This window comes from Mirounga leonina, unplaced genomic scaffold (genome assembly GCF_011800145.1).
Source record: "Mirounga leonina isolate KUSES-001 unplaced genomic scaffold, KU_Mleo_1.0 Mir_176, whole genome shotgun sequence".
Lineage (NCBI taxonomy): Eukaryota > Metazoa > Chordata > Mammalia > Carnivora > Phocidae > Mirounga > Mirounga leonina.
In genome coordinates this window covers 17,579,767-17,592,160 of record NW_023270454.1, presented here as the reverse complement: position 1 = coordinate 17,592,160, position 12,394 = coordinate 17,579,767, and the positions used below count along the sequence as shown (strand labels likewise).

Genomic DNA, 12,394 nt, shown 5'->3' with positions numbered 1-12,394 from the left:
GGGTGCCTGGGTGGCTCAGTTGTTAAGCGTCTGCCTTCGGCTCAGGTCATGATCCCAGGGTCCTGAGATCAAGCCCCACATTGGGCTCCTGGCTCAGCGAGGAGCCTGCTTCTCCCTCTCCCTCTGCCTCTCTCCCTGCTCATGCTTTCTCTCTGTCTCTCTCTCTCTATCTCTGTGTCTCAAATGAATAAATAAAATCTTAAAAAAAAAAAAATTAAAAAAGAAATCTTAAAAAAAAAAACAAAACCTTCTGCATGGCAAAAAATAAAACATAAATGGCCAACAAGGAAAAAATGGTTGCAACTCACATAATCATAACCATGGCAAATATCTCTAATATTTAAAGAGTTCTTACTAATTTATAAAAGACCAACAACCACATTTTTAAAATGGGTCAAAGATATAATACAGAGAACTCACAGAAAAAGAAATACACATGAAACTTAAACATCTGAAAAAATGTGCTCACTTTACCAATAAGAGATGGATAAACTAAGAACCCAAACCAAGATACTATTTTTTAACCTATCAGATTGGCAAAAAGAAAAAAGTTTGATAATAAGTTTGTCAAGGCTGGGGGAAATGAGAAGTTTCATACATTCTTTCTGAGAATGTAAATTAGTACAAACCCTGGGAAGAACAGTAACTGAATTACAAATGCAATTTGTAAGAATGCAATTGACACAGGAAGTGTACTTCTATGTATCTATCATATAAATATACATACATACATGCAAAATGACCTTATATAAAAGGTTGTTATTCATTGCAACATCATTTGAAATATCAATTAATGTAGAATATCAATTAATGTAGAAGACCTGCTGAGTTGTGATATATCCATTTAGTGGAATACTAAGCAGCCATAAAATAAGAAAAAAAAATGAAGCTCTCTATGGATTAATATGAAAAAATTCCTAGGTTATTGACTAAAAATAAAAAGGTGAAAATACCATATACATTATACTAATAACTTTATTTAAAAGGGAGGGAGACATTTTTGTTTTGGATAGATTAAAAATATCTGGAAGGAGGAGAAAATGGGAATCTGCTGGATGGGGACAGAGTTGGAAAAGAGACATTTTACTCTCTATCTTTATATACTTGATTTCTGAACCACATGAATGTAATATCTTTCCAAAAATTAAATTATTTTATAAGGTATTATAATACTATAGGCTATAGGGCAGTATTAGGTTATTATAGTATTTTTTTAAAAAGTATTACAAAAAGGGACCCAGGTTTTGAAAAGTAAGGAAAAAGAGGTAACATACTCAGTTCCCTTTGTTTCTTTTATCTCACTAATCCACACATCAATAATCGTGCATGGCAAGCTACCATCTTTGTTTGCTCCATCTGGCTCTTGCAGAACTTCTGTTTCTAAGTCATCAGCTTCTGAAAATCAAAAACAACAATAAACATGTCTTAAAGCAAAATCCAGCTATAGACATTTGAACAAATATTCTATAACTTATCATTACCTAGTTTTAGGCTAACATACTAATTATAACAAAAAATTAAATATTTTATCTGTAGATCTTTAATCTTGTTAACTCTCTGGTTATTTTCTGAAAGTAAATACTAATGAGAAAAGTTTCTGTCTTCATTTGCTGACTTCTCTTTTTCCTCTTCAATTCAGATTATCCATGCTTTTTTTTAATATTTATTTATTTGAGAGAGAGAATGCACGTGCATGTGTAAGCATGGGGGGAGGGTCACAGGGAGAGAGAATCTTAAGCAGACTCCCCACTGAGCAGGGCCTGATCTCAAGTCCCCCAGATCATGACCTGAGCCATAACCAAGAGTCAGACACTTAACCAACTGCAACACCCAGGCGCCCCACAATGCTCTTGTTTAAGCCACCATCACTCCCTCTTTTTTCCTGGAATCCAGGTAATCTTTCATTCTCTATTTTTAAAGTTTCCAATTAGCTTGTCCTGTTTAGAAAGAGAACTGATATTGTACCAGTTCTTAAAGTTTTTATCCGTTATTCAAATGATTTTTTGTTGTTGTTGTTTACCTGTACAAGGCAAACACTTGGGGAAAAAAATCTTTAATTATTTTTTAGTGAATAATTGTCCATTAGCACCTTAAGCCATACCAACATGACTTGTTCTACAAACTAGATTTTTTACTGTATTGCCCTCAAAGTCTAAAATATTTACTATCTGGCTCTTTGTAGGAAATGTTTGCTGACTTGTACTAGGCTGTATAGTCTCTACTATATGCCTAACAGGCTTCTGTTTTTTAAAAGAAAAGGCATACCTACTAACTATCATTCTAATAAGTAAGACTATTTAAGTTATCATGGTGAATTGAAGATGGTCACACATAGAGCAAGGTCTCTGACATTTCTCTCACATAGAGGGGGCCCTCTACTTCCCCTCCCCTTGAATTTGGGCTGGCATTGTGATGGTCTTAACGGAGTATAGTTCAAGTTTATGCCAATTCCAGCTCTAGTCTTCAAGAAAATTGGCAGCTTCTACACTGGAATCTGGAAGCTTAAACCACCATGAAAGTTTATTCTGGAAAGACCACATGGCAAGTTCCTGAGACTAAAAAAGGAGCGGGAACCAGCTAAAGAGGCTCTGCTGAGATACCATGCATGGAATGACATCATCTTGCCCCTTCCAGATAAGCCCAGCTGACAGGTGAATACCACTGAGTGGTACTGATGCCACATGGAGGAGAACTTTCCCAATTCCTAACCCACTAAAACGTGAGACAAAACAAGTTATTTTAAGCCACTAAGATTTGGGAATAATTTGTTTTGCAGCAATAGATAGCAGAAATAGAATTTCCTATCTGAAAACAGGGTGCTGACATAACAAAAGCTTAAAATGTGCACTGGTTTGGGGACTTGGCAGGGGGCAGAAGTTACAAGTGCTTCAAGGAGACTGTTGATGAGAGACTGGCCAGTGAAAAAAGTTTCTGGAGGAGATTCTTGTTCTATGGTGGCAGAAAATATGGTGCCTGGAATAACAGTGATGATAGAAAACATACCTAAGAGATTCAATGATCTAGCTAAGATGCTATCTAAGCAGAATGTTAAAAATTCCAGCTAGCTTCTTTAGTTGCCTCTGATAAAGTTGGAGAGATTAACTGAAGAAAGAGCTGTTTAGTTTATGAGGACAATTTAGAAGAGAAAGCCCAAGTTAATTCCTTCCAGGCAATAAGAGCTTTTTAAGGGAAAACATGGCCTCAAAACAAACACTAAATTCAGGGCAGATTTTACTAGTCAAAGATGAAGTCAAGGGAGGGAAGGAAAAAGGAAGGAAGGAATAAAGAAAAAAGAAGAGTGGTTAGTGTAGTGAATGTGAATAACATTCATACAAAGCCCACAAAATTAAGAAAATTCAACCTGAAGAAACACCATCAGCTTGGATTGCATAGGAAAGAAAGATGTAGTTTAGAAAAGCCCTTGAGGGCACTAACTTTGGTGCAAAGGAAGCAAGCTGACAATGCAACACCTGACTGGCGCTGCAGAATTTCTATGGACCAGTGATTGATATATGTCCCCCATTTTCTTTGTTTTTGAAAAGGAGTCTCTATTCCTGTTTCACTACTGTATGTTAGATATTTAGAGGGCAAGGAACTTATCTTTTTCACTTATAGGTCTTGAGATTGAGAGTAACTGTACTCAAAGAACTGTACCAAGAAAATTCACCTCTACTCAGGCCTGACTTGGATAACAGCTTTAGGCTTTCAGCCCTTTTAATAAGAAGATGAGGCTTTGGAGCACCTGCGTGGCTCAGTCAGTTAAGCATCGGACTCTTGATTTCGACTCAGGTCATGACCTCAGGGTAGTGAGACCTAGTCCCGTGTCCGGCTCTGTGCTAAGTGTGAAGCCGGCTTGGGATTCTCTTTCTCTCTTCCTCTGCCCTGTCCCCTGCTCATGCGTGGCCCTCTCTTAAACAAGATGAGGCTTTAAGAAGGGGTAAGTGCATTTTACACGTGGGAGAAAATATAAATAATTTTTTATTCAGTGGCAGACCATGGCAGACTACCAATGGCTGCAAATTCTTTAACACTCTTAACTTGGAGAGGTGGGCTCTGTTTTATCTCCTTTGAATCTACGCTGGTTTGTGACTGTTTTGACCAAGGAAATATGGCAGAAGTGATACTGTGCCAGTTGAGACTGGCTTTTAAAAGTATAAGTAGCTTTTGCCTAGGATCTGTGAGCCCTGGCCACCATATAAGAAGTCAGGCTACCTTGCTGGAAGGAGTTATGGAAAGGTGTGGAGACTACATGAAGAGGGAGAGGGGACCAGCATCACACAGCCTTCAAGCTGCATCTGAAAAGACACCAGTGAAGCCATCTTGAACCCCTCAGACCAGATTGCCAGCTGAATACCATCAAGCGATCCCAGAGACAAAAAGCACATGAATTATAAAAATTACATTAGTCAAGCCTTGACTTAATTCCTGACATGCAAAATCATGAGATATAATAAAAGTGTTGTTATTTTAACACTAAGTTTTGGGGTGATTTATTATGCAGCATTAAAAAATCCAGACCAGTTATTATAGAAAACAAAGAACCTAATTTGAGATGAATCACCCAAACATATACACGTTTTGATGATCTGTTTATAAAGTCCTGTTTATATAGAAGAAATTAAAGTATTATCAAGTTAAATAGAGCTCATTTTGAGCTATTGAAATACCATCCACATTTTCTTCTGGCTTCAATAATGTCTGTGGAGATGCCTCACTAAACTCTGGACTGTTCATTTCAACAGAAGAATCAACAGTAGCTGATGGATTCATTTCAAGTGAAATATATTCTACTTTTTCTTCTCCAGGAAGTAAAGGTTTGTAATTCTCCCTTTCAGGAGAAGTCTCTGAAACAACAACAAAAAAAGAAAGATCATGCTACATTCTCAAAAATAACTTGAATTTTACCTATAATAGCATTATAGCAAAATTCAAAAACTGCATTCTTACAACAGGTAATTACTGAGTAAGCTCTGTTATGTATTAAAAGTTGATAAATGATTAAGGTATACGACAGCTAAATATCATTTTAATTATACATAATGATATTTAGGATGATTAACATATGGTTTACTTTCTTTTCCCTTTTGTTGAAACTAAAACACATAACAATGTTGTATTTTAAATCATTAACTGTTTTTGTTTCTGGTAAGTGCTAGTTACTTCTAATTGCTCAGAAACTCCCCACACCTTTTTAAAAAAAGATTTATTTATTTTAGAAGGGAGGAGGGGCAGAGGGAAAGGGAGAGAGAGAATCTCCAGCAGATTCCCTGCTGAGCACGGAGCCCAATCCCATGACCCTGAGATTATGACCTGAGTTGAAATCAAGAGCTGGATGCTCAACCAACTGAGTCACCCAGGTGCCCCTAAACTCCCCATACTTTTAACTAATGCCAGGAGAGAATGGATTTACCTCAGAACAACTTATTGCAGTTATCTGTAAGACGCCCAGGTCACTCCCATTCATTTCTTGAAGACGTTTCTTTCCAACTCCCAGTCAGGAGATTTCCCCAATATTAATTCTGTCTTAACTAATTTAATTGATTGCCAGCTCTCCATTAATAATTCTTCCATCTTTGGGCCTCTCAATTCCTCTCCAGTGATTTTTATCTTCACCTTACCTCAGTCATTCCAATGGTAGTATCTTAGAGAGCTTGTCATTTACTAGAGCTCCTCAAAATTTTCAGTGCTAAATATTCTACCTTCTAATTTCTAACATCCTATTTTTCCACTTATCTCCCTCTACTATCCCAACTTTAAAAAATGTTACCCCACCAGTACCTATAATGCCCAGATCCTACCATGTTTTCTCTCCACCGTCATTCTCATTAAAATCCATCTAAAGTCCATCAATAAAAACCACTTTTTCAGGATGCCTGGGTGGCTCAGTTGGTTAACCATCTGTCTTCAGCTCAGGTCATGATCTCAGGGTCCTGGGATTGAGCCCGGCATCGGGCTCCTTGCTCAGCAGGGAGTCTGCTTCTCCCTCTCCCTCTCCCTGCCACTCCCCCTGCTTGTGTGCTCTCTCTCTGACAAATAAGTAAAATCTTAAAAAAAAAATAATAATCACTTTCTCACATACATCTTTAACTCACTCTACCCACATGGAGAAACCCCAACTCCTTTTAATTTAATTTTCTGTATATTATGTCTGCACACATGTGGCTATGAAATGGTTGGGTAAAAAAAGAGTCTTCTTTATTGATCTCAATTTCAAATCATTATCACTAAAGCGAAGTGGGCACTTTGTGGTGCTTGCAATCCTATCATAACAATAGGATACCAGGAACTGTACCTAGTTCAGTTAACTTCCTTAGGAAAACAAGTTGTGTACAGGTATTTTTGAGTTATATTACCTCTTACTTCTTCCTAGTCAATCAAGAACAGAACAAAACTATAGTGTTGCTCATGTTTTGAATATCTTCCCTACACCACGACTCATCAACAAATTGTGATAGAAGTCACATCTGTGTTTTTGCTCATTCAGCCTACTGTTCTGCTATAAAATCATGTCTATTAAAATCAGTAATAAGGATGCCAGTTAGCACCATTATTAAAGATTGCTTTAGAGTGTCTAATGAATGCAGTAAGAAGAAAAAGAAATAATCAGAATAAATACTGGGCAAAAAAACACTAGTTCTTATCACTGATGATATAACTCTCATATCTGGAAGATCTAAGATCTCAAAGGAAAAAACTTAATATATTTAAAAAAATACTTCAGGGAGGTATCTGCGTATAAAATTTTACACAGACACATAGAAAGAATATTTTATTTATTTTAACTAGAAATAACAATTTAGAAAGGGAAATAGGAAAAATATGTCATCCATTATAAAGACAAAAATACAGCATTATGTAAGAATCAATTTACCAGTTTCCAAGATGGCAGAGAAGTAGGAGACCTTAGTTTTGTCTGGTCCCAAGAATTCAGCTAGATAGCTAACAAAGCACTCTGAACACCTGTGAACTCAACCAGCGATCTAAGAAAAAAATAGCTGCAACTCTACAAATAGAAAAGCAACCACTTTCTGCAAGGTAGGAGGTGTGGAGAAGTGAATATGAGGCGATATATGGGAAGATAAATCACGGGGGTAGGAAGCCTCCGTAAGCTGGCTACCACCAGAAAGTGATTTAGTAGCAGAGCTCAAAATCGGAACTTTCAGAAGTCTACTCTGGTGAGGGACATCCTGACTGAAAGGTGCTCAGGTGGCGAAGTGGCCAGAGTCCTAGGTAGGACAGTGTGACCTCAGGACCCCTAGGGTTACAGAAAGACCAGGGGTGCCTGAGTGTGGCAGAGTTCCCAGGTATCAGAGCAAGAAAGCCGGCTGCAATCAGTGAGCCCCAGAGTGAGTTTTCAGCTTGGGGTTGCCATAAACCATGAAATGCAGGGGCCCAGAAAGCCGCAGAATTGTGGCGAGACCCCACTCCTTTCACTGGGAGGAGCAGCATGGCTGCACGCTGCAGGAGTCTGCCGGGCTTGGAGACTCAAAGTAGGGTCCTGTGCCTGAGATAGAAATATGCAGTCATGGGGTGTCTGGGTGGCTCAGTCTGTTAAGGATCTGCCTCATGATCCCAGGGTCCTGGGATCAAGTCCCACATTGGGCTCCTTGCTCAGTGGGGAGCCTGCTTTTCCCTCTGCCTGCCACACCCCTGCTTGTGCTCTTTCTCTCTCTGAAAAATAAATAAATAAAATCTTTTTAAAAAATTTTTTAAAAAGAGAAAGAAATGCATGGTCACAAGCTGGGTGAGCATGGAATGCGTATGGAAACCAGAGAGACAGGAGTGATGGACTGCTTTTCCCTGAGGGCACACTGAGGAGTCAAGGGCATAGCTTTTGGCCCCAGGGCTGGAGATTGGGAGGCCGCCATTTTCATTCTCATCCTTTAAAGGGGGGGTGAAGAGCCTTCACTGAACAAAAGCCACATAGAGCAATCCAGTGCAGCTTACTTAGCCTGGCCCCCTAGCAAGAGTGGTGCAATTCTGTCCAGGGCAAAGACACCAGAAAATCAGCACAACAGACCCCTCCCCCAGAAGATCAGCAAGAAAATCCCGCCAAGACCAAGTTTACTGATCACTCAGAACTGCAATACTCCAGTGCTAAGGGAAAAAGTATATGGAAATCTCGGTGTTTTTCTCATAATTCTTTCTCATAAGTTTTTCAATTTTAATTTTTTTTTCTTTTTCCTTTTCAACCAATTTCTTATTTTATCAACTCACTTTTTAAGTCTTTTTTTAAAAATTTTCATTTTTACAGTTACATTCTGTCCTTTCATTATACTTAATTTTATTTTTGTATATATACATATATAAGTTTTTCTTTCTTTACAATTTTGGGAAGCAGTCTCTTCTAAAAACAGACCAAAACATACCCAAGATATAGTGAATTGCTCTGTTCTGGCCAGCTGTTTATATTCTTTCCTCCTTTTTGTCTTTTAATTTTCATTTTACAGTTACATTCTCTATCCTTTTACTGTATTTAATTTTATTTTTGTGCATATATGTTTCTCTTTCTTTACAATTTTGGGATTTAGTTTTCTAACAAACACACCAAAATACACACAGGATCCACTGTATTACTCTGTTCTATTCACCTTTCTGATTACATTCTCTCTCTCTCTTTTTGGTTACAGGTCTCTTCTGATTTGTTTGGTGTATATTTCTCTGGGGTTGTTGTTGCCATTTTAGTATTTGGTTTTCTCAATTATCTATTCTTCTCTGGACAGAATGACAAGATGGAAAAACTCACCTCAAAAAAGAGAACAAGAGGCAGTACTGATTGCCAGGGACCTAATCAGTATGGATATAAGTAAGATGTCAGAACTAGAGTTCAGAATAATGATTATAAAGATATTGGCTGGGCTTGAAAAAAGCATAGATGATACTATAGAATCCCTTTCTAATCAGATCGAAATCAAAAAGGCTATTAATGAGATGCAATCAAGAATGGAGGCTCTAACTACTAGGATAAATAAGGCAGAAGAGAAAATGAGTGATATAGAAGACCAAATGACAAAGAATAAAGAAGCTGAGAAAAAGAGAAATAAACAACTACTGGATCACTAGGGGTAAAATTCAAGAGATAGGTGATACCATAAAGCAAAACAATATTGGAATAACTGGAATCCCAGAAGAAGAGGAAAGAGAGAGAGAGAGGGGCAGAAGGTATAATGGAGCAAATTATAGTGGAGAACTTCCCTAATCTGTGGAAGGAAACAAGCATTCAAGTCCAGAAGGCACAGAGAACCCCCCTCAAAAATCAATAAAAATAGGTCAACACCTCGACTTATAATAGTGAAGCTTGCAAAGCTCAGAAACAGAGAAAATCCTAAATGCAGCTTGGAGGAGGGGTCTGTAATCTACAAAGGTAGAAACATTACTGGCAGCAGACCTATCCACAAGGATCTGGCAGGTCAGAAAAGACTGGCATGATATATTCAGGGTGCTACATGAGAAAAATATGCAGTCAAGAATACTTTATTCAGCAAGGCTGTCATTCGAAATACAGAGATAAAAAGCTTCCAGGACAAACAGAAACAAAAAAATTTGTGATCACTAAACCAGCCCTGCAAGAATATTAAAGGGGATCCTTTAAGCGAAGAGAGAGCCCAAAAGTAACATAGACCAGAAAGGAACAGAGATAATATACAGAAACAGCGACTTTACAGGTATTACAATGGCACTAAATTAATATCTTTCAATAGTTACTCTGAATGTAAATGGGCTAAACACTCCAATCAAAAGACACAGGGTATCAGATTGGATAAAAACGCAAGACCGTCAATATGCTGTCTGCAAGAGACTCATTTTAGACCCAAAGACGCCTCCAGACTGAAACTGAGGGGGTGGAAAACCATTTATAATGCTAATGGGCAGCAAAAGAAATCCTTATATCAGACAAATTAGATTTTAAAGCAAAGACTGTAATAAGAGATGAAGAAGGACACTATATCATAAACAAAGGGTCTATCCAATAAGCTCTAACAGTTGTAAATATTTATGCCCCTAACACTGAAGCAGCCAATTATATAAGTGAATTAATAACTAAATTAAAGAAACACATTAAAAATAATACAATAATACTAGGGGACTTTAACACCCCACTTACTGCAATAGCGAGATCGTCTAAGCAGAAGATCAACAAGGAAACAAGGGCTTTGAATGACACACTGGACCAGATGGACTTCACAGATATAGTCAAAGCATTCCACTCTAAAGCAACAGAATACACATTCTTCTTGAGTGCACATGGAACATTCTCCAGAACAGATCATATACTGGGTCGCAAAACAGGTCTCAACTGTTACCAAAAGACTGGGATCATTCCCTGCATATTTTTGGACCACAATACTTTGAAACTTGAATCAATCACAAGAGGAAATTTGGAAAGAACTCCAATACATGGAGGTTAAAGACAGTCCTAGTAAAGAATGAATGGGTCAACCAGGAAATTAAAGAAATTTGAAAAATTCATGGAAATAAATGAAAATGAAAACACAATTGTTCAAAACCTTCGGGATGCAGCAAAGGTGGTCCGAAAAGGGAAGTATATAGCAATACAAGCCTTTCTCAAGAAACAAGAAAGGTCTCAAATACACAACCTAACCTTACACTGAAAGGAACTGGAGAAAGAACAGCAAATAAAGCCTAAACCCAGCAGGAGAAGAGAATAATTAGAACAGAAACCAATGAAATAGAAACCAAAAGAACAGTAGACAGATCAATGAAAGTATGAGCTGGTTCTCTGAAAGAGTAAGACTGATAAACCCCTGGCAAGACTAGTCAAAAAGAAAAGAGAAAGGACCCAAATAAAATCATGAATGAAAAAGGAGAGATCACCATCAACACTGAAGAAATACCAACAATTATAAGAACATATTATGAGCAACTATATGCCAACAAATTAGGCAATCTGGAAGAAAAGGATGCATTCCTAAAAATGTATAAACTACCAAAACTGAAACAGAAAAAAATAGAAAACTAAACAGACCAATCGATAACCAGCAAGGAAATCAAACCAGTAATAAAAAATCTCCCAACAAACAAGAGTCCAGGGCCGTATGGGTTCCCAGGGGAATTCTACCAAATATTTAAAGAATTAATGCCCTATGCATTTGAAAAAAGGAAAAAAAAAGAATTAATACCTATTCTTCTGAAGCTGTTACAAAAAATAGAAATGGAAGGAAACCTTCCAAACTCTCTATGAGGCCAGCATCATCTTGATCCCAAAACCAAAGACCCCACCAAAAAGGAGAATTAGAGAACAATATCCCTGATGAATATGGATGAAAAAATTCTCACCAAAATACTAGAGAATAGGATCCAACGGTACATTAAGAGGATTATTCACCACAACCAACTGAGATTTATTTCTGGGATGCAACATTCACAAATCAATCAATGTGACAAATCACATTAATAAAAGATAAGAACCATATGATCCTCTCAATTGATGTAGAAAAAGCATTTGACAAAATACAGCATCCTTTCTTGATTAAAACTCTCCAAAGAGTAGGGATAGAGGGAACATACCTCAGTATCATAAAAGCCATATATGAAAAGTCCACAGTAAATATCATTCTCAGTGGGGGAAAACTGAGGGCTTTTCCCTTAAGGTAAGGACACGACAGGGATGCCTACTCTCACCACTATTGTTCAAGATAGTACTAGAAGTCCTAGCCTCAGCAATCAGACAACACAAATAAATAAAAGGCATTTGTGGAGAAAGGGGAACCCTCCTACACCGTTGGTGGGAATGCAAGCTGGTGCAACCACTCTGGAAAACAGTATGGAGGTTCCTCAAAAAGTTGAAAATAGAGCTACCATATGACCCAGCAATTGCACTCCTGGGTATTTACTCCAAAGATACAAATGTAGTGATCCAAAGGGGTACGTGCACCCCGATGTTTAGAGCAGCAATGTCCACAACAGTCAAACTATGAAAAGAGCCAAGATGTCCATCAACAGATGAATGGATAAAGAAAAGATGTGGTATATATATACAATGGACTATTATGCAGCCATCAAAAAAAATGAAATCTTGCCATTTGCAACGACGTGGATGGAACTGGAGGGTATTACGCTGAGCGAAATAAGTCAATCAGAGAAAGACATGTATCATATGATCTCACTGATATGTGGAATTCCTAATCTCAGGAAACAAACTGAGGGTTGCTGGAGTGGTGGTGGGTGGGAGGGGTGGGGTGGCTGGGTGATAGGCATTGAGGAGGGTATGTGCTATGGTGAGCACTGTGAATTGTGTAAGACTGATGAATCACAGACCTGTACCTCTGAAACAAATAATACATCATATGTTAAAAAAAAGAAGAAGAAGAAGATAGCAGGAAGGGAAGAATGAAGGGGGGGAAATCGGAGGGGGAGATGAACCATGAGAGAC

At 37.9% G+C, this 12,394-nt stretch overlaps 1 protein-coding gene across 5 annotated transcripts in view; it reads right to left on the bottom strand.

The window, feature by feature from the left end:
* Nucleotides 1-12,394, bottom strand: part of NEK1 (NIMA related kinase 1) — a 274,969-nt gene that overhangs the window by 89,353 nt on the left and 173,222 nt on the right. For all 5 annotated transcript variants that reach the window (XM_035022721.1, XM_035022720.1, XM_035022722.1 and 2 more), the window contains 2 exons: nt 4,668-4,844; nt 1,275-1,395 (listed from right to left, as the gene is read on the bottom strand). In XM_035022721.1, the coding sequence (XP_034878612.1) occupies nt 1,275-1,395; nt 4,668-4,844 (298 nt within the window). The remainder of the gene's footprint in view (nt 1-1,274; nt 1,396-4,667; nt 4,845-12,394) is intronic.